General features: G+C 50.1%; 2 protein-coding genes across 7 annotated transcripts in view; one reads left to right on the top strand and one right to left on the bottom strand.

Annotated features, from left to right (window-relative positions):
• The window catches only part of LOC119973262 (lymphoid-restricted membrane protein), a 227,807-nt gene extending 210,758 nt beyond the window's left edge, over positions 1-17,049 (top strand). For 2 of the 3 annotated variants that reach the window (XM_038811012.1, XM_038811010.1), the window contains 2 exons: positions 4,481-4,591; positions 16,341-17,049. In XM_038811012.1, the coding sequence (XP_038666940.1) occupies positions 4,481-4,591; positions 16,341-16,584 (355 nt within the window). In that variant the 3' untranslated portion in view covers positions 16,585-17,049. The remainder of the gene's footprint in view (positions 1-4,480; positions 4,592-16,340) is intronic. The other variant, XM_038811011.1, reaches the window with a different exon arrangement.
• cfap94 (cilia and flagella associated protein 94) overlaps positions 16,739-18,305 on the bottom strand; it is a 175,356-nt gene continuing 173,789 nt past the window's right edge. For all 4 annotated transcript variants that reach the window (XM_038811017.1, XM_038811013.1, XM_038811015.1 and 1 more), the window contains one exon: positions 16,739-17,323. In XM_038811017.1, coding sequence (XP_038666945.1) covers positions 17,036-17,323 — 288 coding nt within the window. In that variant the 3' untranslated portion in view covers positions 16,739-17,035. The remainder of the gene's footprint in view (positions 17,324-18,305) is intronic.

The raw sequence follows: 18,305 nt of genomic DNA, 5'->3' as shown, positions 1-18,305 counted from the left end.
ACCCCACATAAAATCATTGACCTGCATCATAAAGATGCCAGAAAGATTTCCTTTATAGTGCCAGTAAAACATTGCTGGATCTACTTTCAACTGGCAACAGCCTAACTTTAACAAAACTGACCTTCCTGAAAAATACCAGACGCATCATTGAATCCATATCCACATTTGTTCAACTTCCAGAGCACCCCTTCTGTGTTAGCTGCTTCTTTAGGAGGATGGAGAAAAATGTCTCTCTGGAGCAGATGCCCCTGCAAGAAGGCAGCTTTTATATTGTATTCCCATGCGTTTGTGGCTAATAGAGCCAAGAGGATCTTTAAAATAACCTTTCCTGCCGTAGGTGAATCTGCCCTTAAATCCTGATCTTCTAAGTTTTCTTCAAATCCCCTCGCCACAACCCTGACCTTTGCCGTTATAAGTTCCACCCGGAAGAACCTTTTCCTATCTGTTACTTCCATTTTCACTCCAACTATGCAGGTCTTGCTGTTTGGTATCTTTGATGACGTTTTCATCGAATTTATTGGAAGCCACCAAAATCTCACATGCGTGTGGGCTTCTACTCCTAGTAGTATTTGTGGTTACTCATGTTCCGAGACCTTGATAAACTACGTCCCCTCTCCCACCTGGTATCTAGTTCTGTGCTGCTACTGCTTGATCTTTCCCTTCTGCTGTGGGATGTCCTTTCAATAGTTCTCAACCTTTTCCTGCGGACCTGTTCACTATCCGATGTACTATCTGAACTGGCACTGCGTTTCTGTGCCCTCCATTTTTGAACTTTGTGTTCCCAATCCATTGTCTTGACTCCCCTGAATGCTGTACATTCAACCAATGTTTATACTTTATACTGGCCTTCCCTGCTCTACTAATGGCATCCTGCCATTGACTAGACCCTTCAGGCAAGTATGTCACTTTTGTGCCAACTTTTGGCAGTTGTCCTTTTGGAAAACTGGCCTGTTCTAAATCATTAGAAGTGTTGTGTTCCTCTACGGAAACCCTGTCTATATCCGTTAACTGGTCCTCATAGTTCTGTAACACGTGCGTACCAGATAACCCTGGTTCCTCATCATGTCTGTCTGCTCTGTCTAAATTTGAAAATTTGTAATCTGTAACCATTATCCTTGATGAATGTACCCTAATAGTTTGATTGCCATGTTGCTAAATAATTGTTTTGTCATCTATACCTATGATCTTCCTTGTGTCTTTCCATTCATTAAAATTGTCTCTCTTATAGTATACTATGTCTCCTTGCTGAAAAAGGGTATTTGATGGCCGTACATTATGCCTCAAAGCTCTGCGAATTCTTTCAGAGACTTCCGCTTCCAAAACAGCTTTTCTACTGCTATGTAATGCATTTAAATGTTCAGCAAAGGCACAGCTAACTGTAGTCCCTTCCCAAGCTGGAGGCTAGTCATCCAAAATGGACGGCATTTTAGGGTTTCTACCAAACACTAATTGATAGGGACTATAGCCCCCCCAACCATCTGCAATGAATTCTTTGCATGTACCGCCCATGTGAAAGCTGAATTTAGCTTGCAGTTTGGTCTATATGCCCAAATTTTCCCGAGCATGTCATCTATTACGGCATGATTTCTTTCACACACATCATTACTAAATGGTTTTCTGCAGCCGTATTCAGCACTGTGATATTCCCGTTTTCACACACAACCCTAAACTCATCATTAGCAAATTCTCCCCCATTGCCCGCAAGGAATTTTGCCGGTGGGCCCATTCCTGTCCCTATCCATTTTTCCACAATTTGATCCAGAATTACTCTTTTCTTTACTTTGTACAATAGTTGATTGACTAAATCTGGTTGCTAAATCTACAAAATGAAAAATAAATATACTAGTGGCTTCATCCCAGATCTTAAGTCCATGGCCACAATGTTGTTAAAATCCCTGGCCAAAGATAGGGTTACTATCGGTCGTGCTGGTGTCCTTCTGTACTTCCTACAAACTTCACAGCGATAACTAACCTGTTCTATTATCTTAGTATAGTCTTCATCCCTTACCGCATCCTTTAATAAATTTTTCAGCCTCCGAGGAGACGGATGCGGAAATTGCCTATGCAGTTTTAATACAACAAGCTTTTTATCAGCTAAAGTCCCATTTTCAACTGCCATTAACACATCCTTAACAACTGTACTTGAAACATTATTTGTCAGTAATGGAATACAATAATGTCCCGACTGTGTAAATTGTAAGTCCACCGTCTTTCCAAAAACTGTTGCCTTATCCTGTTCCATATCCAGCTTCATGTGTGCTTTCTTCACCGACAGTCTGCTCAGAAGCAAAGGACTTGATAAAACATCCGTACTAATGAAATGATTCACTCCAGCAATATTGCAAGGGATCACCACTCTTTTCAGCGACTTCAGAGTATTATCATCCCCAAACCTGAAACTTTTTTTTTTTTTAAATAAATTTAGAGTACCCAATTCACTTTTTCTAATTAAGGGGCAATCTAGCATGGCCAATCCACCTACCCTGCACATTTTTGGGTTGCGGGGGCGAGACCCACGCAAACACGGGGAGAATGTGCAAACTCCACACGGACAGTGACCCAGAGCCGGGATCGAACCTGGGACCTCAGCGCCGTGAGGCAGCAGGGCTAATCCACTGCGCCACCGTGCTGCCCCTCCAAACCTGAAACTTGTGGAACTTTCAAATTCCTTAACCTTGTTACGATTTTCAGCATTCAAGGAGTTCAGATAACATTTTAACCAGTCAATCCCACACACAGTAGATGTGCAGTCACTGTCCAATACAGCACAGTTGAAGGATTCTGCAACCAACACCCTCATTACCGGCGTAAAACTGCTTGTTAATAGGACAATGCCTTCTTTCTGGTCACTATCTTTTTCCTCTTCTGACTCTTCCATGTCATGTGTCGCTGCAAACACTCTATTATAACGTGTTGGGCAGTTGAAAGCATAATGGTATTGAGAGTCACATTGAAAACATCGATTTATCATACCCTAGGCATTTCTGGGGTTCATACTCCTATTGTAGTTTCTAACTGGGTTTCTGTCTTCATAATTTCCGGGTCCCGATCTCCTTCTATAGTCTTGGAACCTGTTTGTAGCCGTGCAATTTCGCCATCCTGTTTGTAGTGTATCTTCCATATTCTGCTTTATTGCAGACTGACCTATTTGGGTCATCAGAACCATCGGAATCTAACATTTTCCCAGAAACATTTTTTAAGCTTCGGTCATCTGATCGGATAAGGTATCTTTATCTGCAAACTGAACTCCTGACAAAACCAGGAGCCTATCCATGTTGCTCACTCTAGAACAGTCAAGTAATTTAAAGGCCAACACAGACTGTGGAAATTCCAGGTTGTGTTTCTGCAGTCTTTTATATAGTCTGCCAAATTCCATTATATAGTCTTCAATGGAGAAATCCTCTATTTTCCGGAACCTATCAAAATCCGACCATGCTTCTTATGCACTTAACAAGTCATCCTTCTTATACGTCCTATCCATAAAACGTAATAGAGTCTGCAGACCTTCTTCTGAGTCTACCTCTTCCAATTCCAGCTCAGAAAACACTTTGCTCCGGATTTTACTGTCATAAGGTAGAGAAAGAGCCAATGCCATACCTTGTTTTCTCTTTCCCAAGGCTGTTACCTTAGTCCATATAACTACTGCACTTCTCCATTGGTCGTCATACGATCCCCTTTCATAAAATAAGGCGGGGGGGTGGTAGTCATATCCGGCCATCTTTATCCTAGGTTCAGCCATATATCTTTGCTTTTTTTCTTCTCACTCACTCCTTGGTTTGGTCTGGAGAAGTTGTATCTTTCAACCCATCACATTTGAACAACAACCATTCTCTGCTACCATTTGTTAGATGCTTAGCTGCTGTTGTATAAAGAGTCAAAGGTTCTGGTCCTTTTCCACAAACACCTTTAATTTACTTCAACAGACTCTTCACAAAACTCTAACATCACATCACCTGACACAAAGGCCACCTAAAGTCCCTTTACATATCAGTGTCAATTATTGGATACTGAATATAAATGAGACAACTAATTGGAATGTCTCTTCACCCATTACTTAACAGGTATGCCCCTCCCTTCCTCCAGTCCACCATCACAAAACTGATGTTGGTGTCTTTACCTGTCTCAGCCTTGCTCTCTGAAGTTCCTCCATCCTTCCACCCATGGTTAAGGCGTAATATAAATGCAAGTTATTGTTGTTATGTACTTTAGTAGGGGTGATCTAGAAGTCTTCTCAAAATCTACCATTAAATCAAGCTTCCAATTGTCTTTCTGAACGTTTTTTCTCGAAGTCACCATTTCCTTTCCTTTCCTGAAGTGCTTGGGATTTTCTTTCTATATTAAAGGTGGTCTATAACGGCAAATTACAATCTAATTGTTGACAATCTGTCTGACATTGTGTGCTGCTTGCTATAGGAAATAATCTGGAAAAACTAAAGATTAAATTATCTGCATCTGTTCTGTCCACCTTGTTGTCATGCAGTAGGAATGTTCCAGCACTAGAATCGCAAGAGGAGGAAGAAAAAGAAGAGGAAACAGAAGAAGCTATCTTAACCGAAGCCGACAACTGTTCAGATGCTGAAACATGTGTAGTGTAAGTATATTGTTAACCACGCTGAAATGTCCAGCTAACACATGGCACTGTAAAAGTAAAATGTCTTGTATTTACCCTAGTGGAATTGATAACGTGAGGTGATCACAACTAGCGGCATGTAATAATTGAACGAGGTACGCAAGTGTGAGGAACATGAGATTTAGGGTCAGATTTTGCCGGGTTTGGTACGTTTCGGCGTGGCCAGTTCGGCGTGGCCAGTTCGGCGTAGCCGATTCGACGGAGGAATTTTTCGGCGGAGGGACGTTTCGGCGTCAAATTAGTTATAGTCGCAAAATGTTTGTGCAGCCCATTTCTTCTATCTTTTCCTTCCAGCCGCCTCAGATATCGTGTTTGTGCACCAAACCGGGTCTCTTAAAGAAAGGCACCAACATTAAACTCTTAAAGAAATCCGGTGTTACTGAAAGTATTGAAGCAGCTGCCCAGTGATCTACACTGCTGTCTGACTTAACACATTGTGTAAAGTCACAATATCTTCAGTAACACCGGCTGTATAAAGTCAGACCCGGTTTGGTGCTCTGTGGGGGAGCTTATGGACCCGAACTGTCAGTTGTGTCAATTTCAGCAGCCGGCTCACTTTGATCCGGAGAGGGAAGCTGCTCTCTCACTGACGCAATCAGCCGACCGCTGAAATTGACACTGCCGGCTGCTCTCTCCCTCCAATCAGAAACATTAAAACTTAAAAGTTGGATTGGAGAGAGAGAGCAGCCGGCAGTGTCAATTTCAGCGGCCGCTGATTGCTTCAGTGAGAGCAGCTTCCCTCTCCGGCCGCTGAAATTGACACTGTTTTAATTAGATCCACGATGGGGGTATTTAAAAATCTATGCTAGCGCTTCCCATTGAGAGTCTACGGGGGTCTGTCCTCTCCCCCCGCCCCCAGTAGACTCTCAATGGGAAGCGCTACTGTATAACTAATTTGACGTCCCTCCGCCGAAAAACTCCTCCGCCGAATCGGCCACGCCGAAACGTCCCATTCCAATCGGCTATGCCGAACTGGCCCCGCCGAATCGGCCACGCCGAACTGGCCACGCCGAAACGTCCCATCCCCGATTTTGCCATCCCGACAATGTGAGAACCTGCATCGCTCAGCTAAAGGTGAAAGCATTGATCCATTTTGGCGGGTGTAGGAGGCTTGACAAGTCATATACGACACTCGTGCAAAGATCCTACTTTAAAAGCCTGTCTGAAATGCGATTTTTCACCAAGGCGTGTTGTTTTCAGAAGAGTGTCCGGTTTCTCAGTTTGCGAGCACAGCCGGAGGCTCTTTGCTGGGGTGGGAATGTTCGCTACCTGCTACAAGTAAGCATCTTTTACCAATACTTCAACTGAGAAAGAGCCAGGAGAGTTCCTGAAGCTGTACCAAAGTGGGGGAGGCTGGCACAAATCTGCCATCGAAGGACAATTCTGCCAGTGGACATTGATTCAAGTTCAGCAGCAAATATTTGTATGCCATGAAGCAGGGTCACCAGGCAGATAGTATGGAGGAGGGACCGGGCAGCGGGAATAGCAGTATATCTATGCAGGAGGCAGCTTGATCTCTCTAGGTTAGAGAGATCATCATCATCTGTGCCCCTCTTCATGATTAATACACTCCCAAAGTCTATGCACTGAAATGCCTCAACTGTTGCACTGAAAGTACTGTGGCCTTCAAACCTCTTTGCCTCCAGCTGCTTCCAAGGATCTGCTGCAGATCTCTCCTGGTCAGCTGCTCACCTCTGATCCATGCTGTGACTGATGCCCTTTTCTCCAGGGTGACTGATTTTGTAACCTTCAGGACTGATGCGGCCCCTCGAGCACTGAAAGCATCCGTATTCACCTCCATTTAAAAAAAATGTATTTTATTCCAAACTCAAACCAAATATTGTTACAAAGAACATCCACATAATACCATTAATAGGCACAGTTTGTACACATTTTCCCTTTTATATCTCCCCCCCCCCCCCCCCCCTCCCCATGGAATCAACTCCATAGCCAGCTTCTCCAGGTCCAAGGTGTTGTGGACCATACACATGTCACCATCAGGGTATCAACAGAAAACCTCAACCAATTGGTGAACAGAAAGAGCTACTATTCACCAATGTGCAGCATGTGTATGATTCTCAAAAGATCACAGTGCATGTTTGTGCCTGTTTCCCTGGGTGCTGCCACCATCCATTTATAATTCAAGGCAAGGGTGCCTACCATTCCAACCTGCTCCATGGAGGCTAAGGATACCCTCAGGAGATGGTTTCTAACACCACTCAAGCATCTTGATACAATGACAGCCACCATCAAACAAAAGTACTCATTAATCCATAGACCTGCTAAAGGTGAAACTCATACCTCTGGTGTACTTCCTGATACTCACCAGCTACGATTTCTCCGATGGTAGTGGTGTGCTACAATGCGCATTGCAGAGGAGTGTGGCACTCGTGGTGGAAGTGAGCAAGTTGGGCCCATTTATTTTGGAGGAGGCGGCCTGAGAGTCCAAGGCAGAGGAGGCTGTGCCGTGGGGTTGAAGACGAAAGACCTCACAGGATGGGTCTGGAGACAAGCTGAGGACTCCTTAACTGCTGCTGTTGTCGCGAGGTACCACCCCATTCAACAGCCATTCGGCTGTGGAATCCCCAAGGAGATTGTGACCGAGCACAAATGTCTGGCAAAAGCTGAAGCCAGTACCTTTACAGGGGTACAAACAAGCCAGCACATACAGGTGACATATTGTGAAGGTCGTCTAGCTGCAGTCTCTAGAGGTCTCGTTGAGTTTGACGAGGTACAAATTTAAGGTATTTCTTAACCACCGCACTACAGTGACCCTTTATGATTCAATTGACACAGTAGCCTCCATTTGTGGACACTCCTGCGCCGCGTTGCCCTTGTGCTCCCCTGCGCCGCGTTGCCCTTGTGCTCCCCTGCGCCGCGTTGCCCTTGTGCTCCCCTGCGCCGCGTTGCCCTTGTGCTCTCCTGCGCCGCGTTGCCCTTGTGCTCCCCTGCGCCGTGTTGCCCTTGTGCTCCCCTGCGCCGCGTTGCCCTTGTGCTCCCCTGCGCCGCGTTGCCCTTGTGCTCCCCTGCGCCGCGTTGCCCTTGTGCTCCCCTGCGCCGCGTTGCCCTTGTGCTCCCCTGCGCCGCGTTGCCCTTGTGCTCCCCTGCGCCGCGTTGCCCTTGTGCTCCCCTGCGCCGCGTTGCCCTTGTGCTCCCCTGCGCCGCGTTGCCCTTGTGCTCTCCTGCGCCGCGTTGCCCTTGTGCTCTCCTGCGCCGCGTTGCCCTTGTGCTCCCCTGCGCCGCGTTGCCCTTGTGCTCTCCTGCGCCGCGTTGCCCTTGTGCTCCCCTGCGCCGCGTTGCCCTTGTGCTCTCCTGCGCCGCGTTGCCCTTGTGCTCTCCTGCGCCGCGTTGCCCTTGTGCTCCCCTGCGCCGCGTTGCCCTTGTGCTCCCCTGCGCCGCGTTGCCCTTGTGCTCCCCTGCGCCGCGTTGCCCTTGTGCTCCCCTGCGCCGTGTTGCCCTTGTGCTCCCCTGCGCCGAGTTGCCCTTGTGCTCCCCTGCGCCGCGTTGCCCTTGTGCTCCCCTGCGCCGCGTTGCCCTTGTGCTCCCCTGCGCCGCGTTGCCCTTGTGCTCTCCTGCGCCGCGTTGCCCTTGTCTCCAAGGTAGAGGCAAGCTGCACACACCCTTGGCTATACAGCTGTATGGATTATGATGGTTGGCCTCATCGTGCAGGGACCCATAGGGACCCTTCTTGTGACTGCACGGTCTGCATCTCAGCAGGAGTAGTCTTCAACATTGCACCTTGGATCACAGATGGCCCCCTGGCAGGGGCTTATGGAATCTGAGTATGGTGAAATTCCCTCTGTGCAGGGAAATCTGACCCTCTGCTTTAGATTCATTCAACTCTTGGTGTGGTCTCACCTTGGTTTGAAGGGCAGTGCGGGATATGTTGTCAGGACACTGCTGTATGTCCTCCAGCCACAGTGGGACACCTCCTGATATTGTTGTCTTAAGTGTCCTTAACCTACTATGGTTCCACATAACAGAGCCATGCACCATGCACAGATCTTGCTGTTCTTGCATACATACTGGGTGTTGCTGCATATGGCTCTCCATGCAGTTGGCCACTCCTTGGTGGACGTCATGCACTCAATAGTCCAAGGCATGGTTAAGTTTATGACTCCTTCAGTCAGTGTGAGGTCTTAATACCCCACCCCAGAAAGTGTCGTTCTCCAGAATCCCCCACCAAGACACCCATCAGTATCCCTGACAATAACATCTCCATAGCCCTGAACACCTTGAAAGATTAATTTGCCTTCACCCGCGCGTTCAATGGCATTCTGGTGATTTCCATGACTGCTCCACTGCTCAAACGCCTCTCAATAATGCTGTCCCAGCCCTAAATTTCAAGCTTCTCCAGACAATGTGGAGCTAGTTCTCTTGAAAGGACAATATGTGTGAAGGGTAGATCTGTGCCTTAGGTGGCCCCAATTAATGCTGTAGTTACCTGTCGTTTGTACAATGTGTTTCCTGCCCCTAGTTGCAGACCGATTCCGCTGTCGCTTAAAGGAATTGCAGAATAATTTATTGCAATCTGCATCTCTCTTTTTAAAACCACAGTGCTCTATGCTTCTTGCCTACCTCAAAGTAACTTCTGTGTTCTATGTTGGGGTGAAGAAAAGCAATAACCTAATTTTAAAAGTTAAATTTCTTTCTGCATTGGAACAATGAGGTTATGAAAGATAAATAATTGGGTCCTGCTCTGCTGCGTGTATATTGTAAATGCGCATTTGTTCTGCCAATGAACTGGATGCACTGTGGGCAGGGCAGGCTGAGGTTCTGTCTGTCTGTAAGGGCTTGCTGTGCCACCTTGGCCACTATGTGCATGTGTAGGGTGCTGGAGGCCTCATGATGATACCTGAGACGACGTGCCTTGTCGCGCTCAACAGTCACGCAGTTTGTCTCTGCAGTAAGACTGGCTCTGGCAGTCTCACAACAATTCTGATTGGCTTTCCAAGACTTGTGGCTGGATTTCCTTTGCTCCCACAAAGACAGCTATGCCTTAAGTTCTACATCCTAAGCTCTGGAATTCCCTCCGAGTCTCTCCGCCTCCCTCTTCCCCTTTTAAGTTGCTGTTTAAAACCCATCTCTGATCCAGCTTTTGGTTTCTTGTCTTAATTTGTCATCTTGGGTAACTCGATGTTGAAACCTGCCTAATGCTCCTGAGAAATTCCTTGGGAGGTTTCACTAAGTTCAAGTGCTGTATAAATGCAAGTTCTTTACTGGAGCAGGTGGATAACATTAATATAAAAGCCTGACTCCCGGTAGCAGCAATGACCAGCTGAGCCGCACGTTCGGAGGCTCCTGAAAAAAACGGACTTCGGGGCTTTTTTAAAGGCCCCCAACGGAGCTTAAGAGGCAAATCCCGACGGGGGAAGAGGCCAGGAGTTTCCCCAGAGGTCCCATGGTGCAGACCAGGAGCGGAGCAGGGAGAGAATCGGGAGGAAAACTTTTGAAAAAAATCGGGACCCGCAGGACAAAATGGCGGCCGGCGAAAGTTTTGAAGAACTGAAGAAGTGGGTCCAGACGACTCTGCTGAGCCTCTTCCAGGATCTGAAAGTGGAGCTGCTGGAGTCCATCAAGGTAACCAACAGGGAACTGATGGAGACCCAGACAGCCCAGGGGGCTGCAATCCGGGAGCTGCAGCAGCAGCCGCCGAGAGGGAGGACGAGGTCGTGGCCGTGGTGGGGAAGGTGGAGGTGCACGAGGTGCTCCATAAAAGATGGCAGGAGCGGTTCGAGGAGTAGGACAACCGGTCGAGGAGGAAGAATTTACGGATCCTGGGCCTCACGGAGGGGCTGGAGGGGTCGGACCATGTGGTGATGATGCTGAACACGCTGATGGGGGCTGGGTCCTTCCAAGGGCCCCTGGAGTTGGAGTGGGCCCACAGAATTCTGGCTAGGAGGCCCAAGCCGAACGAGCCGCCGCGGGCGGTGTTGGTGAGGTTCCACCGGTTCGTGGATCGTGAGTGTGTGCTCCAGTGGGCCAAGAAGGAGCGGAGCAGCAAATGGGAGAACACGGAGGTGCGGATCTTCCAGGACTGGAGTGCGGAGGTGGCGAGGCGGAGGGCCGGGTTTAACCGGACGAAGGCGGTGCTCCACAGATGGAAGGTGAAGTTTGGAATGCTGCAGCCGGCGCGTCTGTGGGTCACCTACCAGGATCGGCACCACTATTTTGAGTCCCCGGAGGAGGCGTGGGCCTTCGTGCAAGCCGAGAAACTGGACACAAACTGAGGGTCCCCCGGATGGGGGATGCTGTGGAATACTGTATTTATTTATACTGTATGTGTATCTGTGGGGTTTAGGGTATGATGTGGGGTGGCCGTAGGGTGGTGGGGGTGGGGGGGGGGGGGGGGGTGGGTGATGCCTTACGGGTCTTTTCTTTATGGGTTTTCTAGCAGGAGTTGGGTGGACGGGTTCGGACTGAGGGGTAAACTCAGTGTTTGGGGAGCTGGTGGGGGGGACCGACAATGGGAGTGGCCCTGGAGGAGGCGGGGCCCGGCAGGGCGAAAGCGCAGGCTTTCTGCGGGGTCCCCGCGCTGGGAGAGGGAGGGGGCGGGGTTTTCTTTTCCCGCGCAGGAGTGGGGGAGGGTGGACTGGTTGATGGGCACTATGGGGGAGGGGCAGTCCCACGTTGGGAGGAGCCGAAAGTAGGGCGGGAGCCGCCGGGGTCAGCAGAAGATAGCTGGCTCACGGGAGTGCTGTAGAGGGGGGGAGGGGGAGCGTGGCTAGGAGGGGTCCTAGCCTGGGGCGGAGGGGAGGGGGGGGGGTTACCGGGTTGCTGCTGAAACGGTCAGGAAGGAGCTGGAGGACGCAGGGAGTGCTGCAGGGGGGGGAGGTGCCGCCGTGGGAAACTGGCAGAGCGTGGGACGCTGGCCGGGGGTGGGCAAGGGATGGGGTATGGCTAATCGGCAGGGGAAGGGGGCAGGGAACCCTCGGATCCGGCTGATAACCTGGAATGTGAGGGGGCTGAATGGGCCGGTCAAAAGGGCCCGAGTAGTTGCGCACCTGAAGGGACTGAAGGCGGATGTGGCCATGCTCCAGGAGACACACCTGAGAGTGGTGGACCAGGTCCGGCTGAGAAAGGGGTGGGTGGGCCAGGTATTCCACTCAGGGCTGGACGAGAAGAGTAAAGGGGTGGCGATCCTGGTGGGGAAGAAGGTGTCGTTTGAGGCGTTGAAGGTGGTGGCTGACAGTGGCGGGAGGTACGTGATGGTGAGTGGCAAGCTGCAGGGGGAGCGGGTAGTGTTGGTGAATGTTTATGCCCCAAATTGGGACAATGCGGGGTTCATGCGGCGTATGCTGGGCCGCATTCCGGACCTGGAGGTGGGGGGCCTGATCATGGGGGGAGACTTTAACACTGTGCTGGATCCCCCAGTGGATCGATCCAAGTCCCGGACGGGTAGGAGGTCGGCGGTGGCTAAGGTTCTGAGGGGATTTATGGACCAGATTGGGGGGGGGGGGGGGGGGGTGGACCCTTGGAGGTTTGAGAGGCCAAAGGCTAGGGAATACTCGTTTTTCTCCCATGTACATAAGGCCTACTCGTGGATTGACTTTTTTGTCCTGAGCAGGGGGCTGGTGCCGAGGGTGGAGGAAGTGGAATACTCCGCCATTGCCATTTCGGACCATGCCCCGCACCGGATGGACCTCGGGCTGGGGGAAGAGAGGGACCAACGTCCGCTCTGGCACATGGAGGTGGGGCTGCTGGCAGAGGAGGAGGTGGCCGGGAGGGTCCGGGGGTGTATTGAGAGATACCTCGAGGCCAATGATAACGGGGAGGTTCGGGTGGGGACGGTCTGGGAGGCATTGAAGGCGGTGATGAGGGGGGAATTGATCTCCATCCGAGCCCATAGGGAGAGGGGGGAGCAGAGGGAAAGGGAAAGACTGATAGGGGAGATGGTGCAGGTGGATGGGAGATATGCGGAGGCCCCGGAGGAGGGATTGCTGGGGGAGAGGTGTAGCCTACAGGCCAGATTTGACCTACTGACGACCAGAAAGGCGGAAGCCCAGTGGAGGAAAGCACAGGAGGCGGTGTATGAACACTGGGAGAAGGCGAGCAGGATGCTGGCACACCAGCTCCGGAAGCGAGACGTGGCCAGGGAGATTGGGGGAGTGAGGGATAGCGCTGGGAAGGTGGTGCGGAGGGGGGTAGAAGTCAATGGGGTCTTCAGGGACTTTTATGGGGAACTGTACCGCTCTGAGCCCCCGGTGGAGGAGGGTGGAATGGGGCGCTTCCTGGACAGGTTGCGTTTCCCTGAGGGTGGAAGAGGAGCGGGTGGAGGGACTAGGGGCACCGATCGAGTTGGAGGAGGTTGTCAAAGGGATAGGGAGCATGCAGTCGGGGAAGGCGCCGGGGCCGGACGGGTTTCCGGCGGAATTTTATAAAAAGTATTTGGACCTGTTGGGACCCCTGTTGGTTCGGACCTTTAACGAGGCATGGGAGGGGGGGCTTTGCCCCCAATTATGTCGCGGCCGCTGATTTCCTTGATCCTGAAGCGGGACAAGGACCCTCTGCATTGTGGATCATATAGGCCAATTTCGTTGCTGAACGCCGATGCCAAGCTGCTGGCAAAGATCCTGGCCACTAGAATAGAGGATTGTGTGCCGGGGGTCATACATGAGGACCAGACGGGGTTTGTGAAGGGAAGGCAGCTGAACACAAATGTGCGAAGACTCCTCAATGTCATTATGATGCCGGCGGTGGAAGGGGAGGCGGAGATAGTGGTGGTGTTGGATGCGAAGAAGGCCTTCGATAGGGTGGAGTGGGAGTACTTGTGGGAGGTGTTGGAGAGGTTTGGGTTTGGGGAGGGGTTTATTCGGTGGGTGAGGCTGCTCTACGAGGCCCTGATGGCAAGTGTAGCCACGAATAGGAGGAGGTCGGAGTACTTTCGGCTGCATCGGGGGACGAGACAGGGGTGCCCCCTGTCCCCCTTGCTCTTCGCGTTGGCAATTGAGCCCCTGGCCATGGCATTGAGGGAGTCAGGGAACTGGAGGGGCATGGTGCGGGGTGGGGAGGAGCATCGAGTGTCACTGTACGCGGACGACCTGCTGCTGTATGTGGCGGACCTGGTAGGGGGGATGCCGGAGGTGATGAGGATCCTTGGGGAACTCGGGGGTTTCTCGGGGTATAAGCTGAACCTGGGCAAGAGCGAGGTGTTTGTGGTGCATCCGGGGGATCAAGAGGAGGGGATTGGTAGGCTCCCACTGAAGCAGGCAGGGAAGAGCTTTAGGTGGCTGGGAGTTGGGGGGCCCTGCACAAGCTCAACCTCACAAGGTTGGTGGAGCAGATGGAGGAGGAGTTTAAGAGGTGGGATATGTTACCGCTGTCACTGGCGGGGAGGGTGCAGTCCGTCAAGATGACGGTGCTCCTGAGGTTTTTGTTCTTGTTCCAGTGCCTCCCCATCTTTATCCCAAAGGCCTTTTTCAGGAGGGTCAACAGCAGTATCACGGGTTTTGTGTGGGCGCATGGGACTCCAAGGGTTCGAAGAGTGTTCCTGGAACGAGGCAGGGATAGGGGGGGCTGGCGTTGCCCAACCTCTGTGGGTACTACTGGGCGGCCAACGCAGCGATGGTGCGTAAGTGGGTAATGGACGAGGAGGGGGCAGCGTGGAAGAGGATGGAGGCGGCGTCTTGTGTGGGCACGAGCCTGGAAGCGCTAGTAACGGCGCCGTTGCCGCTCCCTCCAACGAGGTATACCACGAGCCTGGTGGTGGCGGCCACCCTCAAAATTTGGGGGCAATGGAGACGGCACAGGGGAGAAATGGGGGGCTCGATGGAGGCCCCGATACGGGGGAACCATCGGTTCGTCCCAGGGAGCATTGATGGCGGATTTCTGGGCTGGCACAGGGCAGGGGTTAGGAGGTTGAAGGACCTGTTTGTGGAGGGGAGGTTCGCAAGCTTGGGGGAGTTAGAGGGGATGTTTGGGCTCCCCCCGGGGAACATGTTTAGGTACATCCAGGTGAGGGCGTTTGCCAGGCAGCAGGTGGAGGGGTTCCCCTTGCTGCCCCCACGAGGTGTGCGGGATAGGGTGCTCTCGGGGGTGTGGGTCGGAGGAGGGAGGATCTCCGACATATATCGGGTAATGCAGGAGGTAGACGAGGCCTCGGTGGAGGAGCTGAAGGGGAAGTGGGAAGAGGAGCTGGGGGAGGAGAATGAGGAGGGGACGTGGGTGGATGCCCTGGAGAGAGTGAATTCCTCCTCTTCCTGTGCGAGGCTTAGCCTCGTACAGTTCAAGGTGCTGCATAGGGCCCACATGACTGGGACAAGGATGAGTAGGTTTTTCGGGGGTGAGGACAGGTGTGCTAGGTGCTCGGGGAGCCCAGCGAACCACGCCCATATGTTTTGGGCGTGCCCAGCATTGGGGGAGTTTTGGAAGGGGGTAGCAAAGACGGTGTCGAGGGTGGTGGGATCCAGGGTCGAGCCAGGCTGGGGACTCAATTTTTGGGGTTGCAGTGGACCCGGGAGTGCAGGAGGCGATAGAGGCCGGGGTCCTGGCCTTTGCGTCCCTAGTAGCCCGGCGGAGGATCTTGCTCCAATGGAAGGATGCGAGGCCCCCAAGCGTGGAGGCCTGGATCTCGGATATGGCGGGGTTCATTAAATTGGAGAGGGTGAAATACAAGGGTTTTTCAGGCGGTGGCAGCCCTTTCTGGACTTCCTGGCGGAACGGTAGGGAAACAGGCCGACAGCAGCAGCAACCCGGGGGGGGAGGGGAGGGGAGGTTAAGGATTGGGGGAGGGGAGGTTAAGGATTGGGGGAGGGGGGGGTTAAGGATTGGGGGGAGGGAGAACTGTGCACAAGGGTTTGTGGAGGGTGCTATCTCTCTCCTTTGTTTTTTTTCTTTTCTCTTTTTCTTTGTTTTTGTTTCTTCCTTTTGTTTGAAGTTGCTCTTGAAGGGGCATAAACAGCATTGTTTATGGGGTGTTACTGCGGTTGTACGTTAATAGAGTTAAGATGTTTATATTTTGCATTTTGTAAAATTTTCAATAAAAATTATTTATTTAAAAAAATTAATATAAAAGCCTGCTTTATATTGTGGCGTTTTCAGTGCCAAATATTAGCAACCCACTACTGATTTACTGCAAAACTGTAGTGGTGATTTTACCATTTCGTTTTCGCCCAGTTCCTTCTGAACCTTGACACATAGCTCTTCACTAGAACTTCACACTAATGATCATGATCCTGTTGGTCTTCATCTTATCTGTGCTCCCGTGGAAGGGTGAGTGGGTGGGGGGTTGTGGGGAGGAATAGAGATTGAAAGCAAGAACCATACAAATATAAAAAAATGGACAAACATCTTTCAGCCTCGAGGAAGAGAAAACGTGGATTAACACCATGGATTTAGTCCACTCATTGGAACCCAGGAATTCCAAAGAATTAAAATTTCAGCCCTCCTTTAACTTCTGTTCGATTCAATAGGTGTTTTATGTCAGCGTATGTGAACAAATGAAATGGAGCAAGATTACTTCATACAGCCCAGCGAATCTGCTTCACTATTCAATAAGATGACAACTGAACCTCCACAGCAACTCCATTTACTAACCCTAATCCCTTGATTCACTTAGTGCTCAAATTCTACCTATCGCAGTCTTGAATGTAGACAGCAACTGAGCATCTTTTCCAGCATTTGAACATTTGATTTTGAGTTTAGAGTTTATATGTGATAGGAGTTGTGTGCATAATTTACGTCTTGACTTCTTTCTTTTATTCTGCTCCAGGTATCGAGGGATATCAGACCATCTAGCGAAATTGTGGGCTGCTTTTTCCAAAAGTGACCGAGGGCCCTGGCTGCCAGTTATACTACTTTTCTCTCTAAGCATTTTGGGCAGTTTTCTCATCGGCTGGTCTTTCCACACATCTGTTGATGCTGCCTCTGTGCCCACTGGTGTCACCTGGCAAGCGATACGGCAATTTCTGTGGCCTTACACAGAACTTCGACACAATGGGCAGCCCCCTGTATAACTAACCATTCCGATTAACATACACGCATGCTTTGGAATTCAATTCTCAGAATCTTCTTTACTTTCTGCTGAGAATGGTGTAATAGGATTGTTTTTAAACTAAAATACATTGTTTAAGATTTTAGCCTTAGCAAATCACACGAGGAAGCATTAAGTTGGACAAAACACTCTTTTAGATATTTCTGGGCTGTTTCAACGTTTAGAAAATCTTAAAACATTTTGTATCAGAAAATATTTTTACAATAGCTGTTCAACTCTAATATTTTGTCTGTTAAAGGCAAATTTAGTCACTAGGAAACAGGTAAAATATCTTGACTGTTCTCCACGTGAAGTTCCCAATCACTGTGAATTTTTAATGGACAAATTTGAATGTAAGGAGCAACAATATGAACATGTGTCTGTAAACTTATTACATTTCGATGTTCCTGTGGAAATCATGCTCAATAAAGTCTTCAATTGACCTGCACTGTGTGTGTGAGCAGCTGCGTGGCATGCAGAATTTCATGCATATTGCTATAAAAAAGGTCGTCTATGTTTAGAATTCTCTCCTTTGCAGCATCACTAGCTAAGCCCCTCATCATGTGGTACAGGTTAGAGTAAAAGTCGGTATTTTCAGCAATTTCGTTTGACAATTCTTCACTGGATTCCTTCACCTTGAGCTTGTGTGACCTCTCTGGTCGCACCATATAGAGAGACCAGTCCTCCTCTGCTATCATCTCGCTGCTCAAACTTTCACAGGCCTGTGGTTCAACAGAAGAAAAAGCAGGTACCGCTTTGTAAATTAATCTGAGCTCAGACTATGCTATATCAGTTTTTGCTGTGCCAGTTGCTGACTTCAACTCCAACGTGTATCAGGAATTTGTGTGTAAATGAAAGGCTTGCTAGACACACTCTGGTTTCTATCCTCTGCCAGTTTAATTGGCTGAGACACAATCTAAATTGTCCACTTATATTTAACAAGCGGCAGATGTGATCTATTTCTATTTCACCCTAGGAGATTTAAATTCCCCCCTCCATTAATATTATTTTGACATATTGGCCCCATTTGTACTGGGAATGCGGGGTAGATGGGGACTTCATCTGTCCCTCGAGGCCTGAATTTTAAACCTCCCCTATACTTCACCCAGCAAGAATGATGTGGGAAACTGTGGGGAGAAAGGCGGTGTTGGTGATATTATAATACAAGTTGAGTCCACTTACTGGCTTGAGGTTGTTCCATTCTCTGCATGCAGTTAATTCCTGGGCCTAATTTACATATGGCATGAGGGAGCATGGTGCGATTTTCAGGCCCGTTCACCATGGACACAAATCCTGTTATGGCTGTTAACTCTCGTGAGAGGGCCAGAATGGTATTTGCGCTGGTGAGATTTCAGAATGCGATGTTCCTGGACCCTTCCCGATGATGGGTTCGGGTTCATCCCCAGAAAGGGCATGAACCTGATTTTAATAAATTAGAATACATTTAAATGTAATTAAACAGCTTGGCGCCATATCTTCGAGCATTGCCTGATGCTCCAGGTTGGCACTGGCAAGGGATGGGGTCTCCAGGTAATCCCACTGGGCAACTTTCCATTATCAGGGTGGGGAGGGGGGGTGGGTGGTGTGAATCCTTGGAATGGGGGGTACATCCATGCCGGCGAAGATGGGGGTGAGGTGGTTCTGGTCACCCTGATGTCTGGGTGGAGGTTAGCCCTCTGTATTGAACGTTTGGGGCTGTTCCCC

Source organism: Scyliorhinus canicula, chromosome 11 (genome assembly GCF_902713615.1).
Source record: "Scyliorhinus canicula chromosome 11, sScyCan1.1, whole genome shotgun sequence".
NCBI classification, from domain to species: Eukaryota; Metazoa; Chordata; class Chondrichthyes; order Carcharhiniformes; family Scyliorhinidae; genus Scyliorhinus; species Scyliorhinus canicula.
This window is presented reverse-complemented; position numbering and strand designations above follow the sequence as displayed.